General features: G+C 37.4%; 1 protein-coding gene across 1 annotated transcript in view; it reads left to right on the top strand.

Annotated features, from left to right (window-relative positions):
• The window catches only part of NALCN (sodium leak channel, non-selective), a 558,956-nt gene extending 543,349 nt beyond the window's left edge, over window positions 1-15,607 (top strand). The window contains exons 37-44 of the mRNA XM_069064204.1: window positions 890-983; window positions 1,527-1,659; window positions 2,344-2,459; window positions 4,606-4,763; window positions 7,200-7,350; window positions 8,483-8,629; window positions 10,608-10,725; window positions 13,843-15,607. Coding sequence (XP_068920305.1) covers window positions 890-983; window positions 1,527-1,659; window positions 2,344-2,459; window positions 4,606-4,763; window positions 7,200-7,350; window positions 8,483-8,629; window positions 10,608-10,725; window positions 13,843-14,036 — 1,111 coding nt within the window. The 3' untranslated portion in view covers window positions 14,037-15,607. The remainder of the gene's footprint in view (window positions 1-889; window positions 984-1,526; window positions 1,660-2,343; window positions 2,460-4,605; window positions 4,764-7,199; window positions 7,351-8,482; window positions 8,630-10,607; window positions 10,726-13,842) is intronic.
• Window positions 15,608-19,480: the final 3,873 nt, after the last annotated feature.

Here is a 19,480-nt window from a genome sequence, read left to right as displayed (position 1 = left end):
GGGGGGGCAGGCTGCTAATAGGCATAAGTATATAGATAGAACAGGGGGTGACCTGTGGGACACAGAAGTGGCAAAGGATTCAGGTGTACCTTTGTACAGAATACAAAAATTTACCCTGGATTGCTCCTGTGATGCTAGATATACAAGGGAACAGGTGATTTTTCTAGAACTTTTCCACCAGAGGTTTTTAATATTTTTCATATCATAGACTCTTTTGTGTTGCCTGTGGGCTCCTTCTCAGAGTAATTGGTTTTTATTTTTATCATAAGTGAAAGAAATTCTAAATTTTAATTAGTGATTAGTGAAAATGAAGGTGTAGTTTTTCCACTTAAGTTCACAGACCCCCTGAAATCTGATAGAAGTGAGACTGGGATCTTGAGGAGAGTCAAATAGAATTACAACAGGTCCTACAGGAATTTTCAGTTTACAGACTTTCTACAGAAAGTCTGGCATCCCAATTCTAGGAGTGAAGGAATTGGTGGCCTGTAAATTCAACCTTTCTGTAAGCACAGTAGTAGATACCATGCCATAAAATGGACTGATTGTTAAGATACCCCTATGTAATGTCAGTTTATTGGTGTTGCTGTCGTTTGCACATTACATGTAGAAATGGCCCTTCATTCTAGGTAAGAGAGAAATATGAAGAGAAGTGTGGTAAACTGAATCCTACCTTGACCTTTACTTCTTGTGACCTTGAATAAGTCACGATTTAACTTCTCTGGACCCAGTTCCTGCATCTGCAAAAGGTTTTGGTTCAGATGACCTCTGAGGTTCCTTCCAGTTTTAGGTCCGTGATCTTATGAACCTGTTCTCAGTTAAAACTTGCCAGAATTTTGCCATGACAAATTATACACCTGAATTTTTTCTGTTTCTCTTTAAAATAAAATAGGCACGCAAATTTTTCCTCGGCTGGGAAGGCCATTACTGTGCTCTTCCGCATAGTCACAGGAGAAGATTGGAACAAGATTATGCACGACTGTATGGTAAATATGACCTCATCAGAGACCCTGCTTTAATTTGAATCCGTATGGATCCAATCAGCATTTGAGTATTTCACGGTAGCGTTGTTTCTTTAGTTATATATAAAACTGGTGCTGGTATCTTTACCTTTAAAATTAGATTTGCCAACTTGTACTTCTTGTCACATATATTTTTTTCTGTTCTAAAATTGGCTCTATTGTTTAAGTGGGAGAAAAAAAAGATTCCTTACTTCTTTGTCTGTTGACACAGCACAGGGTTTGTATGAATGGCCACTAATCAACTGGGATGGGAGCCAGATTTCTTCAGTGCAAACTTTTAATCCAATTTAATGCACTTGAGAATTTTCAGTATGAAAAGCATGAAATACAAAAAGGATACAAAGATATACTTTTATTACTAATAAAATTGATGAGTTGACCAGTGTTTGATCATCTTTAAAAATGAATGTGACATTTATTATATCTTGTTTGTTTGGAATTTTTTTTTACTAAATAGTCCATTAATTATAGATTTTGTATTGTCTTTCTCTTCCTCTCCCCAAAAAGGTTCAGCCTCCATTTTGTACACCAGATGATTTCAAATACTGGGCAACTGACTGTGGAAATTATGCTGGAGCACTTATGTATTTCTGTTCATTTTATGTCATCATTGCCTACATCATGCTAAATCTGCTTGTTGGTAAGTGATATTCTTTGAATATAAAATCATTTACCTCTTTAAATCTAGGAACTAAGATAATTATACATAATTTTCAAGTAATTATCCAGGATTGCTTGGGGTGGATATTTCACAGTGTTAATTATAAAGTGTTGACTCTTAATCTGAAAGCTGAAGAATCATTTCATAGGCATGTAAATGAAAACTGATTACAAATTCAAGACTTGCACTATTCAGTATAAACTTTAATTTTAACATAGTTGCTCAGGTAAATGAACATTATAGTTTGTGGGGTTTGGGGTTAATGTTCTTAAATAAACATTCATGAAGGTCTACCTTTGCATCCCCAAAACATAAGGCATTTATCTTTGAAATGATTAATTTTAGTCACCTAGTTGTGAGACCACCCAGAATATAACTTGGCCTTTGCGAATCATACCCCCAAGTAAGAGAAGAAGCAGTTGGCAGGAAATTGTGTACACAGAATCTATATTTGTTCTTGTGACCCTCGTGTTCTGGAAAGACAGGAGATTGCATAAATAGCCTGGTTCAACATTAAGACATGCCAACTTAGAGACCAGAGTTAAAGGGCACTTTGGAAATATTGGTGATAAAATCTATTATGTTTAATGTGCTTTCCTTTTCTGAAAGTCATGGAAAATTAGATGAAATGTTTAATTGTATATATATTTTTTTCCTTTTTAGCTATAATTGTAGAGAATTTCTCTTTGTTTTATTCCACCGAGGAAGACCAACTATTAAGCTACAATGATCTTCGCCACTTTCAAATCATATGGAATATGGTAGATGATAAAAGAGAGGTAGGAAATTTGATGATGCTATTTTGTACTGTAAATTCTTTCCCATTTCACCCCTGTAAAGCATTTATTGTAATGTCTCTACCATTCTGCTATCCTTACTGTTGGTAATTGAAATGCACAATATCTTGATTGGCTCAGTAGGAAATCACTAACATTTTAAATCAAGAATTCATCAAGATCTGCTTTTTGAGTGTGGGGAAGTTGGGGGGGGGGGGTATGAGAGTAGCCTAAGAAATAAGACTTCACTTATAAAGAATTTAGTGAAATATTTTTGTCATATTATCTAAAACCTTCACCAGAGCTTGAGTTAAAGAGAAAGGAAATAAGACAGAAATAGAATGCTTCTCTCCTATGCCCCATCATATTCCAAACCTTAAGAAGACAGAGAAGAAAGAAGAAAATGGAAGGAAAAGCCAATGGAATTTAAGATAAAGTCTTTCAAAGGCGCTTGTTTTGTTTGCAGTGCTCTCAGCTTCCCCTTTATCTCTCTTTCCACACTGATGATGCCAAACCCACACCTTCCCCTTTATATCGGGGACATCAAAATTTCTTTCTCTAGGCTCCTGCTATCATACTGACTAGTTTTCCACCCTACTCTTACCTACCTAATGTAATGGAAGGCTATTTCCTGCCTCATAATAGCTTAATGCTTAATCCCAGTGCTTTCTGTCTCAATGAAAGTATATGCTTTTACCCAAATGAATCATAATTGATAAATCGTATGCCTACCTTGACCTAGTAAGAGGTCATTTGTAAACTAATCATTCGGTAAACACAGAGAAGAGCTGTGAAATAATGTTTAATGATAATAATACATAAAAATTTATAAATATTGTCTTAGTCATCACCATACCAAATACATATAATCTTCGATCTTTATAGAAGAAAAGCTTTCAAAATACAGAGAATAAGAAAAAAATAAAAAATATGTGGGAACAGGTAGAGGTACATGATGTCTACAGAAAATGAGCTATTATCCCAATACTTTTATTCAGTAACCAAAAGCAGCTATTTTATCTACTTATGTGCAGGTTAAACATAAAAGAATAGGATAACATTTCCCAGGACCATTTCTATCTGAACTCTACTGAAAATGATTAGAACAAATTAATAACTCAAGCATGTCATGATTTTAAAGTTTAGTCAGAGCAAGCAAGTGAGCATTTATTATGTTCCTGCTATCTTCCAACCACTAGCTGCTAAACATTCCCTGCCCTTAAAGAGCCTACATTATAAAGGAGAAAGACAACATGAAGAAAAATTAGGGTAGAGGGAGAATAAACAGGATAGCATGGTTGGAGATGTCTAAAAATCAATATGGATGCCAGAAACCCAACAAAATGATGCCAAAGCTGACTTATCAAAATCCAGGTAGATCTGAAGGGTGGAGCATAATTTTCCAGTGGAGAGAGAGTGGAAATGATGATTCAAGCAAAGACATTAAGGCTAGAGATATCCAAGAAGGGACAAAAATTCAGTCTGGTCAACAATTGTGTGATATAACTAATACAAGTAATATTGTCCCTATTTTATTGATGAGAAAAGTGAGGCCCTGACAGATTGCATAACTTGACTAGTCATACAGCTAGCAGGTGGGACTCTAGGTCTATGGTTCCTTCCCATATACTCTGCTGTAAATTCTTGAAGAAGCAGAAAATCTGTAATTAATATTTAAAAGTTCTGATTGTTAGGAATAACTGAAAAAAAAGTCATTCTTTTCAGTTGTTTGTGTGTTTGGCATTATACCCAAGACCAGACTTATGAATGACCCACTCAAAGAGAACTAAAGAGAATTAAAGGACAGTGAAACCAGTAGGAAGGCCATTGGCTAATAGCATAAGCTAGGCTTACATAGTCTACAGAGGAAGAGGAGCTCCCTTCCTTGCTTTAGGAATCCATGTGTCTGTGTCTGTCCTGAAGGATGAGGAGAGATGCATCCAACAGAATCTGTCACTGCTAGGCATTAACATCTGATGCTCACCTGAGAATATAGAATACATGAAAATGTGATCTTTAGTAAAGCAACAAAGCATAGCCATTATGGTATCTGTGGAGAAGTAATTTCTAGTTTGTGCCTGAAACAGAAGCCTGAGTGAATTGCTGTCTTCTAACAATGACTTACAAATATTGCCCCGTGTTATTTCAGGGGGTGATTCCAACTTTCCGTGTGAAGTTTCTGCTGAGGCTGCTCCGAGGGAGGCTGGAGGTGGATCTTGACAAAGACAAACTTTTGTTCAAGCACATGTGTTATGAGATGGAGAGGCTGCATAATGGTGGTGACGTCACCTTCCATGATGTGCTAAGGTGCCAAGTCAGGTTTTCATTACTGGGGCACTAATTGATCTCTGAATTAAATGCTCAAAATTGTGTATTTAGATTGATTTTAAATATAGGTTCATAGAGCTAGAAGGTATTTCAGAAGCCTCCTAGTTCAACAACCCCCATTTTATTTTTTAATTAGCAAAAATTTTTCTCTCCCTTCTAGCCCACCTCTAACTAATAAACATATTAATAACACAGGGCAGGGTATAGTAGAACTATTTCTCCCACCCCCATTCTGAACAAGGTAAAGCCAAAGGTTGTCATTGTTCTCTGCATTGTCATGCTGCTGATTCCTATTAAACTTGTAGTTCACTAAATCTTTCTTCCCACGAAATGTTATCTGTAGCCATTTGGTCCCCCTTCAGTACGCAGCAGATTGTTGAACACAAATATAAGTTATGCTATCAGAGTTATGAATAGGATCATATTCCCCCAGAAGGTAATTGGGCATTTACTTAATAGCCTGTAGGATAACCTGTGATCTTCATTGTAGTCTAATGATGACCTAAAAGTTGCTGGAGGATTATTGGCAGGGTTCTGTAGGAATTTCCCCAGCCTGCTTTGTGAAGATAGGTCAATTGTGGTTAAAATGCAGTTAGGGAATTTTTATTAGCAGATGAGAAACCACACTGAAAAAGGTGAATGTAAAAATAGCTAAGGCTCTGAATACAATAATATGTAATTTATCTTCAAAACATCCAGTAATTCCAGTAGCTCTAATCATCAGAAAGTTATTTTCTGTCAAGCCAGAACTGAATCTCTATAACTTTTTACTATTATTCTTCATCCTTTTCTTAGGTCTAGAAATCTAATCCTTCCACGTGACAATCTTTCAAATGCATAAAGTCAATTACTATGTTATTATATTACTATGAGTCCCGTAAGTCTTTTCTAGGTTAAATATTTCCAGTTCCCTCAATTAACCCTTTTGTGGGATATGTTGAGTCTTCTCAGTATCCTCATTGGCTTTCTCTGCACATGTTTCAGCTTCAGGATCCTTTCTAAAATATAGCAAGTAGACCTATACATAGAACTATAAATGAGGTCAGGGCAGGGTATATTAGAACTATTTCCCCCACCCCCATTCTGAACAAGGCAAAGCCTAAGGTTTTCATTGTTCTCTGCATTGTCATGCTACTGATTCCTATTAAACTTGTGGTTTGCTAAATCTTCCTTCCCATGAAATGTTATCTGTAGTCATTTGGTCCCCATTCAGTATACAACAGATTGTTGAACACAAATATAAGACTTTATATTTATCCCCATTAAATTTTATCTTGTAAGGTGAATCTCATTATTCTAATGATATCATACTCTTTATGGGCCTGATTCTGTCATTCATTATATCTTAGATACCTCCTATCTTCACCTCGGGCAGCTAGGTGGTACAGTTGATAAGAGTGCCAGGCCTGGAGTCAGGAATTCATATTCTTGAGTTCAAATTCAGCCTCAGACACTTAATAGGGTGTGTGTGACCCTGGGCAAGTCACTTAACACTCTTTGCTTTAGTTGCTCATCTGTTAAATGAGCTATAGAAGGAAATGGCAAAGCACTCAAGTATCTTTGCCAAGAAAAACCCCAAATGGCTCACAAAGAATTCATCTTATCAACAAATTTTCTAAGTATGCAGAGCCTTTGAGTAATCCATTTGAAACTGATCAATTTAACATTGGCTCCAGACATTCACAGAGTTCTGAAACCTCCTTCCTATGTCTCTCCATTTTTTCATATACATATTATGAAAGATATCTCCAAATGACTTCCTGAAAATATTGTTTAACTTTATCTACAGAATTCCCTTAGTCTATTAAGATAGGAATTTTCAAAAGTGGAAATGGGATTAAGCCAGCATGACCTGTACTTAATGTATTCAGGCTAGTTTAAAGTAATCACTGTTGTGGCTAGGTGGCTCTGTGAATAGAGCACTGGCCCTGGAGTCAGCCTCAGACACTTACACTTACTAGCTGTGTGACCTTGGGCAAGTCACTTAACCCCAATTGCCCTTCCTTCCCCCTCCAAAAAGAAAAAAAATATAGAGAGTAATCACTGTTACCCTTTTTAAATACTCATGAACCATTCCTTGGACACTATTTTCTAAAATTTAGCAAGGAGTCAAGATTGATTTCAATACCTTCTTCCTCCTTTTTGAAAAGTTGGGAAATCTGTTTTCCAATTCTGAAGCACCTTTTACAATCTCAAAGAATGTTCTAAGGTCCATTTAAAATCATCTGATTCACTTTTTTTTAAGAGAAATAACAAAACTAAAAACCAGAGAAGAAAAGTGACTTGACCCCTTCTGGTCACATTGTCAGTTGCTAGTAGAGCCGTAACTCGACCAGTCTGGCACACTTCTCATTGATGCCATGATGTTTTCTAGTATCTTTTGCCATATGTCAATGCCATTCTTTTCGCTGTCAGCATGCTCTCATACAGATCTGTTGACATCAGAAAAAGTTTGCAGCTGGAGGAGCTCCTTGCTAGGGAACAATTGGAGTACACCATAGAAGAAGAAGTGGCCAAGCAGACTATACGGATGTGGCTGAAGAAGTGTTTGAAGCGAATCAGAGCAGTGAGTTGAACAGGAAGCATGTTTGTTGTTTTGGTTTTTTTTCCGCTCTTTCCTCTAACGTGGGGGGGGGGGGAAGGGCAAAGCAATGTTAAGTACCTGTGATTCTAAACCTTTTAGGACCAAGAGCCAAATTCTTTTCTGACCAACCTCTGAACTCTTTCTTGAGTATATAGTGTAATCTAACTCATTTGGTTCTATCTACTGAAGACAAAGCTAGTAATTATTCAAAACTTAATTCTGAATTAATTAAAGGTCCTGCTTTCTTCAGAGCAGCCCACTTCCAGCTTGTTCCAAAAGCCTGCACTTTGAATGAGGTGTTTAAATTTGAAGGCTTAATTTTACAAAGAATGATTCTTTGAATAAAATATTTTTATGTTAAAACATTTGTTATTTGTTTGATAAAACAATTGAGAGAAACACAAATAAAACCCATGTATTAACTACCCATAGCTTTTTGGCAAATAAATTCTATTTCTCACTAAAAAGACTTCCAGCATAATGGTGGTAATGTTTAATTTCTAGTAAAGGCAACCTGCCTTTAGAGTTTCCCATTTCATTCTGTCTCCAAAGCCAGTGTCTGAAATATGTTTTTAACATCATGCTCAAGTCCTTTCCATCCTCCATAGTCTTACTAACTCTCTAGTTCTTCTAGATTATAAATGACTTGAGGCTAGGCAAGATCAGACTACCTAAAGCCAAGACACTGAGAGTGTAATAGTAGAATAAAACAAGGAGGGGAAAAAGACAGACAATAATAATGAACACAGGCAGATGTATACCAAATAAAATATGCAAATAAATATGTAAATTATGTGTGTAAATATGTAAATAAATAAAATAAAAATCAATGTAGAGAACTATTCAGATTTTTATGCAAAAGGCATGAAAGTGGATAGAAAATGCTACTATATTTCCAAGCCATCATTTAGGTCAGCTGGAGCCTTATTCTGAAATTGTTAATGAAATCAAGTTAGATGAAAAGATTTTAAAAGTCTGGACATAATAGAATTGGGACCCAGATGATGACATTTTGTATTATCAGGATGCTGAGTAGGGTCCCCCCGCTTATTAAAATAACTCTCTGGGTATACACTCACAGATACACACACATATGCATTCTTTTCTACCTTAGAAACAACAGCAGTCATGCAGCATCATTCACAGCCTTCGAGAGAGTCAGCAGCAAGAGCTGAGCAAGTTTCTGAATCCTCCCAGCATTGAGACAACACAGCCAAGCGAAGATATGAATGCTAATAACCAAGATAACATACAGCCAGAGGTATGGGTCCTTATCAATGCCTATTCTTATTTTTTAAAACATAATATTAATCTATGATTGCTGGTCACAAAACTGCATCAGGCAAAATGCCAATATTCCAAATAACTGGTTCTGAAGGAGGAAAAATGGAAAGTACTCACTAAATATTTTCGTTCAAGTATTCACTGATCCAGAGCTTTCCAGTTTGTATAATACTAGGAACCAGTTAATGGATAATTTTTTTGGTTATCAAAGTAAGACTCAGTGCCCTAAAGTGATGGTATATCAGCTTTAGGCTAGGGTTAATGACACCCCTAGAAGTGCCTCATTTGTTTCCAGGGAGTACCTTATGTATTAAGAGAACATAGCTCATCTACCCTAGATACTAAGAAATATTTTCATTCCACTCACCAAGTCGTATGAACTTCTTCTAAAGACAGTGAAAAGCTTTATAATTGGCTTCCAACATACTTAAGTGGGAAAATACACTGAAGACTCATTTTTCCTTGGCTGGGCATTGGGATAGCATATGGATATACAGCAGAAATTATCTCCAGGACCTACTATTACTAGGACATAGCATAATTTCATCTACAAATCCAATCATCTACAAGTCTATTAAACAAAAAATACAGACAGTAATCAAGATCCTGGAGAGACTTGTGCTATTAGGAACAGCTGGCAAAGAACTCCTATTCCTTCCCATCAGCCTTTGTGATGGTGCAATTGTTATTTGAGGTTAATGACCTGGAGTAAATCCAGCATTCTGAGAAGGGATTTCTGATGGCAGGAAAGCTTTGTGGGATATTTACACCTTCATCAGGTTCTTGAGATAAACCTATCAGTCTAAAACACAGTAGACCATCAGGATGCCCTCACTGTACTATATGCACCCTCAGAAGGACATAAACTAGCGGTCATTACCAGTTGGGTGATGCTTACCCCAGAAACTTTTGTCAATAATTAGACTTACAAAGTTTCCCAAGGTGGGGTCACTTGTACTAAAGTCCTCTAACCCATTTGCTTGAGTTACCTAGTCTGAAGTAGGATGGTGTAGTAGATAAATGGCTGACTTCAGAGTCATTAAGACCTGGGTTCTAATCTTACCTCTGATACTTACTAGTTCCATGACCATGGGCAAGTTGCCTCTTGGTGCTCTGGGCAACTCCTGACAGTTAACCATCCACATCAGGGGAGGGGGATCCTTACACCAAGAAATCACGGGTCCAGAACAACAATAAGCTCATAGACGAAAATCTAGACTAAAATAGCAATACTGAATAAGATAGCTGGCAAGAGACAGGCAATGAAAGGAGCAGGTTGTGAGAAAAGAAAGCGAAAGGGGACTGCAAATGACATTTTTATTTCATGAAGGAAAGTGCCATTGTTGTCAAAGAAAGCAGAAAGGGGAACTTGAAGAGAGGCAGTACTGAAGTTTCAGAAAAGCTGCAATGTATGAGAGGTAAGGCTAGGAAAGAAAATAAGGGAGTGGAAGATTCAAAAAGACAAACTCATCTCTGCCAGCCAGAGCATCTATCAAGTCCTCCTTTCTGGAATGCAGGAAACTCAATCAAATTGGTCTGATCACTGGATTGCCCAGCAAATATACTCCAGTAGCAAACAGATAAAATCTTGTGAGACCTTTAAAAAAAGTATAGGAAAAGGTAGTGGCTGGAGTCTTCCTTCCTCAAATTTAGACCTGGGGCCTCTTTTCCTTTCCTTGATACTTTTAATTCATTTTCTTGCTTTGTTTCTTCATCATGCTACTAATCCATCTTCTTTGTCTCTTCACAATTCGTTTTCTTCCTGTTTTTTTTTTCCTTTCTTTATGTATGGAAGTCAATTCAGCACATGGCAACCCAGATCTCCCTAACCCAGAGTAATCTTTTAAACCAGCCATGGGCTGAGATGGTGGTTCGAATAGGTAGCCATGGAGAAGAGAAAGGAATTCAGTGTGAATAATTAAATGCATCATCTTGGTTCTTCTCCAATTATTTAGACAAGCAGCCAACAACAGCTTCTAAGTCCCACTCTATCAGATAGAGGAGGGTGTCGGCAAGACTCTACAGATGCTGGAAAACCCCAAAGGAAATTTGGGCAGTGGCGATTACCTTCTGGTAAGTCTATTAATGTCTAAATCATTCTTCTATTCAAGGATTATAAATGGGTGTGCGTGTTTATGTTTCAAAATTGTGATTTACATTCTAAAATGTTTTCAAAATATATAAGAAAAGATATCTTCTTGTCAAAGGAAAGCCAAAAATTAGTCAGAGCCTAAAATTGTAAACTTCAATGTTTTGATTTTATTCTACCGTGCTTCCCCGATAATAAGACACTGTCTTATTAATTTTTTTGGACAGAAAAACACCAGAGGGCTTATTTTCAGGGGAGGGCTTATTTTAATGAACATTGACAGCAATTTTAATAAACAGGTAAATGTGAACAAAAAAAATGTACCTTTATTCAATAAGCAAATCACTGGGGAAGAACAGGATGACGCGCTCACTGCTGTAGCTCTGATTGGATGCAGTAATGTAGCGTGTAGCGCAGGGGATCACCTTCACTACAGTAGCAATCTCAATAGGGCTTATTTTCAGGGGAGGGCTTATTTTAAAGGAATCTTACACATTAAGGGGAGGGCTTATTTTCGGGATAGGTCTTATTATCAGGGAAACACAGTATTAACAATTAGGAACCTTTGTACCCAGTTTTATCACTAAGAAATATGTAGTATGTTTTGGAGGGGCAGAAAGAATTGTTAGGGTGCTCCTGTAGTTATTCAGACATGAGAAGCAGGGGACTAGAACTCAAGGGGCAGCAGCAATAGTAAGGAAAAGCAATGGATAAAAAGACATGTTGACAAAAGAATGAACATGGTAACTGGTTGAACATAGAAAAATCGAGGCTGCCTCCTACATTTCAAATATGAGTGACAAGAATAATGGCAGTACCCTTAACAAATATAAGGAATGGATGAGGGAGGGAGAAGATAAGTGAATTTGAGTGACTGCAGTTAGACATCCAGGGGAGAGAGAGAGAGATGTATTTACATATGTCAACTACTTTGCAAACCTTAAAAGTAAGTAAGCCCCACTTGGTCATTATTTGGGTCTATATTGGTTCATAGTGAATGTAAATAGCAGTTGTTTCTGTTTTGACCAGAGACCCTGAGGGTCTTCACCTAACAGATTGATGGTGGGTTGTTTTTGGTTTTTTGTTTGGTTTTGGATTTGTTTGTTTGGTTTTTTTTTGGACTATATAAAGAGGCCATTTTCTGCCTCATGTCTTACCTAGCCTTAGTCACTGAATGAGCATTGCCTCAATAAAATTGAGACCTGTTAAAGGCCAAGGTCCCCCACTGCATCCTGGGCCATCTCCATTCATCCTGATTGATATCTGGACTCTGGACCCAGATGGCTCCAAAGGAGAAAGTGAGGCGGGTGACTTGGCACAGCCCTCCCTCACTTAAATCCAATTCACTTGCATGCCATGGCATCACCTCCCTGGTATCATGGTCCTCTTCCAGAACAAAGGACAAACAACAACAAACCTTAAAAGTGCCATATAAATGCTGGCTATTATTTCTCAAGCAGGTAGGCGGCACCATGGTCAGAGCACTAGATAGTTCAAATGCCACCAAATATTCTTCCTTAGCATCACCCCATACAGATTATTTAACCTATCTCAGCTTCAGTTTCCTCATCTGCAAAATGACAATAAAAATAGCATCTACCTCATAGGTTGTTGTGAGGATGAAATGAGATCATATATGTCAATTGCTTTGCAAAGCCATAAAGATTATATGTATGTGTATATATAGAGAGAGACACCTACACACATATATTATACATATATGTGTATGTGCGCATATACACACATGAATATATATGTGTGTATTAGAACTGAATTATCAACATGTAAATAACATTTTAAGCTTAGCACAGGGAATGGCAATGTCTGCAGAAGGGGCCAAGAAGGATCTCTCAAAAAAGTGGGAAGGACAGGAAGGGCACTAAGAATTAATATATTGTTCTTTAGTATATAGTTCATTGTTTTGTTATTTTTCAAAGGCAGTGGCCAGCAGAGTACAAGCTCTTGTAGATTCTTCCACAAGCTGGAAAAGAACCAAGTATGGATCCAATGATGGACCAAGTGGAAACTGCACTGAATTAGATTCTTGATTCTGCCATTTACTAACTCTGTGATCATGGACAAGTCACTCACTTTCCCTGTTCTTTAATTTCCTCATCTGTAAAATGGGGGAGAGGGGATGGATTTCATGACCTCTAAAGTTTCCTTTCAGCTCTTAAATCTGTAATTGTATGACTAGCCTGACTAATAAGCTCAGAGATATTCATCTCTAGACTGATCACAGAGTGATTGATTTTTTTGGTCATAGCAACACTTGAAGAACATCTCCAAAATCCTAAAGGGATTGCCATTTGTGTCAGAGAGCAAGTACCCATGAAATCACATCCATGAATTATTGAAATATTTGTTTGACGATTCCATTTTGTACATATTTCTATATATTTCATAGGAGGTGAAGTTTTAGGAAGGAGTGAGTGGTCAAAGGCATCAAAAGCTAAGGAAAAGTCAAGGGCACTGTACAGGGGATGAAACAGAACCTAAGCAATCTGAAAAGTCTAACTCGTTATAACATAATTGCCAGATCTTAATTTCACACTAATTTATACAGAGACCTCATCTTATATAACTGTGCCCTAAAGATAAGTAGTTCTCAAGTTAAAATTTTAAAATTGGCTATAAATACAGAATCACTGTCCTCCTTAGAGGACACTGAAAGTTCTTGTGACAATTCACAGAAAAATAAGACTTATCTTGATTGGCTCTTTCTATCCAATCTATTCCATATCTCCCTCATATTCTCTCTCCTTTTGTATACAACTCTACACACATCAATTTCTCTACCTCCTTGACCCAGGTGATAGGTTTTCAGGATAACCAACAGGTAAATATTTTCTTCACAGATTGATTGAGGCATTTTTAAAAGGTATATAAAAAAGTATGACTAGGAAAACCTACAAAAGAATTAGAAAATCCTTTTTCAGATATAATGATTATATCACTAAGCAGAGTTCACATTCATAAACTCTGTGCAAGACACATTTGCCAAGAGTATTAGTCATATGAATGTAATGTCAAAACCACTTAGGGGTCTGCAAAAAAGGAATCAGAGTAGAAAACCATAATAGTACTCTCTTATTCCACAGCACCAAAACCAATAAGCCATTCCGTGTCTTCGGTCAACCTGAGGTTCGGCAGTCGCACCACCATGAAGTCAGTAGTATGCAAAATGAACCCCATGACCGACACTGCTTCCTGCGGCTCTGAAGTCAAAAAGTGGTGGACAAGGCAGCTAACTGTGGAGAGTGATGAAAGTGGAGATGACCTTCTGGATATCTGAGTGCAAACCAATACAAATGAAAATCTCATTGTAAAACCAGTTTTCAGATCCCCTATCCTTTCATGTGAACAAGCTGTAACCAACGTATAACTTCAGTGTCTCACAGGATTGTTTGGTGATGGTTTTTAGCCCTTTCAATATATCACCCTATTGTCATTGGGAACATAAAATGGGCCTGTCTGATGAAGCTGTGCTTGGCCAGTTGGCTATTTACATTCCCTCAAGAAACCATGTATAATGATAATATTAATAAAGTTAGAAATCATGTCATGAACAGATTTAGATCATTTAAATGTCATGTACCTTGCCTCTGTAAATTCAGATGTGTATTCAAATATGTCCTGCATTGTAAGCTCCCAAAAACCAAGTGGCCCAAAGTAGCCATTCTGTAGTACCGGAGAAATGGCTTTACTTCGTGTTTTTCCCAGTTCATCTAGAATTCTCTTGGGAGAATGTATTATTTATGATTGATCTGAAAAGGTCAGCACTGCACTCATCTAAGAGATAGTATTTTTACACACTATGAAGTCTGAATTTTAAAAGATACATTCTTTGTTCTTAGATTCTTTTCTAAATATGCAAAAAAAATTAGAAATCAGAACAAGTCAAATTCTAGCCTCAGTCATTCTTACACAACGTTCCACCTGTTTCAGGGGAAATCTGTGTGTAGGTATCAGGCAAAGCATTTGCCCCATGGGGACTAACTGGCTTAAGACAACTCTGTAAATAGATAACTTAGGGACATAATTATACAAATAGCTTGACTTCCATTAAGAGCCTTCAACAAATAACAATAGTAATAATTAAAATAAAATAAAGGAAACTGGGAGTTCCATTCCATAGGATTCACCTGTATGATATCACTGTAGACATCATTTCCTTTTTTTTCTAATTACAATGACCTGACTCTGCAGTGAGAATCTCAGTGCAAGACTTTTCTGCCACCAGAATTTCCTGTGGAAATAATGGTCCCTCCTAAGAGTCTGCCTACTGCTCACAACAGCTAGGGTGCATGACAACTTCTATTCTTCCAAAAGTCAGTGGTGTACCTCCTCTGAGAAAGTCTGAAATGTAGAATGCCTGGAAAGCAGGATTTGTGGCATTATTGTTGGCCCTGGGAAGCAAAAGTGGATCTAGACCATATAATCCATCTTTCCTGGGTTTTCAAGTTTGTTGTATAGGACATTTCATATTTTCTTTTTAACTTTAATTGTCTCAGAGAGTACATACTCTTTTTTGGTGTTTGATTTACTTTAAGTTGATTCAATTATATAATTTCTTAAAATAGGTACATTTGACTTTCTGTATAACATCTATTTTGAAGTGTTGACAGTCTATCATTAATGAGATTACTTGTAACTGAGATTTTGGAAAACTTCACATCACTGTGGTCAGAAAAGGATTACATTTGATTTTGTGTTTGTTTTGAAGTTTACCTTTTGTACATAATTTAAAAAAAAGATAAATTCCGTTTATAAAAGAACGAAGTCTGCATTGCAAGTTATTTATTATTTCTTTTTCCTGAGCCAATTAATAAATGTCATAAGTATCTGCCATTTTTGCCAAAACCCAGTAGCAGACACATAGCACAATTAAAGAGACCTTATTTTAGATGAATTCAGCAGGCCAGAAGGTTTCCATTCACAAGTAAATAAGATTGGGTGGAGAACACTCGTGCTGTTGAAATCCTAATGAGGAAACATATATATCGGCCCCGGACACAGACTTAGGATTTGGAAGGGAGCTTAGAAATCATCTAATGTAGTGGTTCTCAATGTGTGGTCTAAGAGACAATGGGGGAATCCATGAGGTCAAAACCTTTTCATAATAACACTAGGACATTATTTGCCTATTAAAATGCTGCTCACCTTTCCAAATACATCTTTGTGTAAGGCCAGATTTTCTTTATATACATCCACCAAAACAATACATCTCAAGAGTGAATGCAGAAAGAAAGAATCCAGATGTCTTCTATTAAGCTGATTAGAGAGATTTGCAAAAATAGATAAAATTATAATGCTCTTCTTAAATGTTTTTATTTTGGAAAATATAGAGTTTTTATTAAAAATGTTAATATGTAATGGATTTATTATTATTTTTAAGTGTATAAGTTTTAACATCTAATGTGGTAAATAGTGATAGATATAACCACATAAACAAAAGCTCTTTTGGGTCATCAATGATATTATAGAGTATAAAGGGCTCCTGAGATCAAAACATTTGAGAACTGCTGATTTAAATCAACACCCTAACTTTATAGGTCAAAAAGCATTTATTAAAAGTACTATCTGTGTGCCAGGCAAAGTTTTAACCACTGGTTTTTTAACCACTGGAAAAAAAATACAAAGATAAAAATGAAATAGTTCCTGTCCTCTGGGAGTTTTCATTCTATATGGAGAGACAACATGTACATGAATAAAGATAGATAAGATACATGCAAAGTAATTTTGGGTTATAAGGGCACAAATAAGTGGTTGGTTCCCCATTCTTTGAGGTCTTTAAGCAGAGGTTGGAGGGACACTTGCCAGTGGGGATTTCTTTCATGTATAGGTTGGGCTAAATTAATGAAGAGCTTACTATGTGCCAAGCAGTGGGTATACAAGTAGAAAAATAGTGAGTCAATACCTGTTCTCAAGAAGCTCATATGATAATATAGGAGACAATCCTTTAAGAGAAAGTTTAGTTGTGGGAAGGATGGAAAGTCCTGTCTTATATTAGGTCAGATGACAATGTGAATGATTGTTGAGGTCCCTTCCAACTCTCAAATTCTGTAATTCTGTTATTCCAGATGAAACAAAATCTTAAAAACCAGCATGTGAGCTGAGATGAGGAAACTAAGGCCCAGAAAAATGAAATTACTGGCCATCAGCCAAGCAGGTAATGAGCAGACAGGATTTGAACCTGAACCCTTAGATGTCAAATGTAATGTACTTTCCTCTATTTCACACTTCCTCTCAATGTCTCATGGAAGATTTCTTTTTTTGGTTCAGTGCACTTGGGTAATAGAACTCCATTTTCCCAAGACTGCTGGGCCCTCTCTGAAAAGTCTGCAATTAAGGTTCAGCACAGGCAGGCATTGTGGTTCATTCTTCAAGGAAGTAAGGGGCCTGATAGCAGCTGGAGTATTTAAAGGCATAGCATCCCTGAAATATCACAAGGGGAAAAGGGGCAATCCACTTGTCACCATAGCAAGCAGTGCTGATAGAGATGATGAGTGGGAATCTTTTGTCCATTCTTCCATTTCCCCACTAAATACGTATATACAAACTAAAAGGAAAGGGTTACACAGATGGAAAAACATGACAATAAGCCATAGCACTCAGGGAGGCCAGACTTCAAGTACTAATCCTCTCATTATACCACCCACTGTCTCTAATCAAAACCATTTCATTTGATCTGGGAGCATCCATTAAGTGTAAGGGGTAGGAGATTTGAAATGAGACCACCTCATATGCACTGGGCATCTGGCCGAATCAGGGAAATCCAAAGGAGAGAACCAATGATGGAGCAGAGGCAAGTCATTATTACAAGCAGAGTGCTGCTATTAACCCAGTCCTTTATAAAAAAAAATAACAACTGAAAACCAGAGTATGGGAAACAGCTGGCTACAGAATCAAACACCCAGCAGTCAGCCCTTTGTCCTCTACCCAAGCACAAGGAGACAATCTGGTTGTCTGTCTTGTGTAGCTAAGCTATTGGCAACAACCTCACCTGGGCTAGGTGAGGAGTCAAGCATGACTGCTTTGTTAATTTCCTTTCCTCCTCCCTATCCTGACCCAAATATACTGAATGAGATACCTAACCCCCTTTATTTTCCAGTCCTCCTTCAAGTTCCTGCCAATACATAACTATTATAACCAGACTACCAAAAAGTAAGGTCTTTTCAATGTTTTGCCAACAACAAAAAACAAGCAAACAAAAAAAGCACTGACTCTGTAGGTTCAAATCCCACCTCTTACACTATTACCTTGGCAAGTAACTCAACTATTTTAAGATTGTAAAATGAAGAGGATTAGACTCAACAGCTGCTGGGGTCTTTTTTTTAACTCTCTATTTATGATCTTATGGTCTGTGATAGCTGTCTACATTCAGAGAGCCAATGAGTTGAGTAAACCTCAAAGTCTTCTCTTTTCTCCTATATCTCTGCAAGCTAGAAAGGAAAACCATCTCAGGTCAAGATTTGGACATTGATTTTGAAATTGCTTGGATAACAGTTTTACTCCACTCTTTAATTCAGGTCAACGTCCATAAACAGTAGTTCTATAAACTTATAACCCTACTGCCAGAACACACAAAATGAGTTCCTTGCATGAGTTCTATGTTATCTTGTATTTTCCCCCTCCAAAAAGCAATGACTGTCTCTACAGGGTGATGTCTAGATAAAGGCATAAGTATTCAAAAGAAGCTGTCTGGAAACAATTTATTGGGTAAGTTTTCTTATGCAATAAATTGTATGAAACCATGAGGAGATGGATGCATCTTGCCTCGGGGAAGAAAACAACAAAGACCTTTGTTATAGGGTCAAGTGCTGTTGCTACCTGGGTGTGAGAACATTGTTTCACTCACAAGAAACCTCTTAACTTCTATTCCCCCTTACATGGTAATTTTTAGTTTATCTGCCACATTCTGCCAGAGACTTAATACTGAGCTTAGGAAGTTCAGAGGGAGATAGAATTGAAGAGGTTACCCATAAAGAGGGTTAGGGTTGCTTAGGAGATCCCAAAATACCAACATGCCGGGTCCTGCCGAATGAATGCAACTCAAGTCTTCTCTCAGCCAAAGAAAAGTAAAGTTTATTAGAAGTTCACTTGTATTGGGCACAGAGTAAGCCTGTGCTAGGTCATTCTATGGTGCTCTTGCTATTCTAAGGTGCTTTCGCTATTCTAAGGCGCTCTCACAAACATGAAGACAGGATGGGGTCTTATATACAGAAGGTTGTGGGAGGAATCTAGGGGTGGTCTAGGGGAGGACTTTGGGGAGGGTCTTCAGGAGGAGTTAATGAGGTCAATAAGTGATTAAGTGTGGGAAATCTCTGGAGGCCACCTGGAGACCAAAAACAATGGTGGGCTAGGCCAGTTCAAGGGTGGGGAGTCTAGTAATGAGGCTTGGGTTCAGCCACAATGTAAAGCTTATTGCCTCATGCAAATGCCTCATCAAATGAGATGATTTAATCAGAGTTCAAGACACTGTACCTCAAGAACTCAAGAAGAGCTCAAGGAGGCTCCCAGAGACCATACCTCATCAGAGTGGTACCTGAGAAAGATCACTGACCTTTTAGTCAAAGGGCCTGCATTCAAATCCCATTTCTGACATTATTTTCATGACTTTCCCTGAGTCTAAGTTGCCCCAACTATAAAATGAGGGGATTGTAGCTGTTGGCCTCTAAGGTCCTTTGCAGCAATTTGATCCTAAAAGCTAAAACATATTCCTATAGTCAGAAAACC

The sequence above is a fragment of the Petaurus breviceps genome, unplaced genomic scaffold, assembly GCF_028583685.1.
Source record: "Petaurus breviceps papuanus isolate PSGF00001 unplaced genomic scaffold, PetGlider_PUasm1.0 90625, whole genome shotgun sequence".
Lineage (NCBI taxonomy): Eukaryota > Metazoa > Chordata > Mammalia > Diprotodontia > Petauridae > Petaurus > Petaurus breviceps.
The sequence above is the reverse complement of the archived record's forward strand: the minus strand, read 5'-3'. Positions and strand labels throughout refer to the sequence as shown.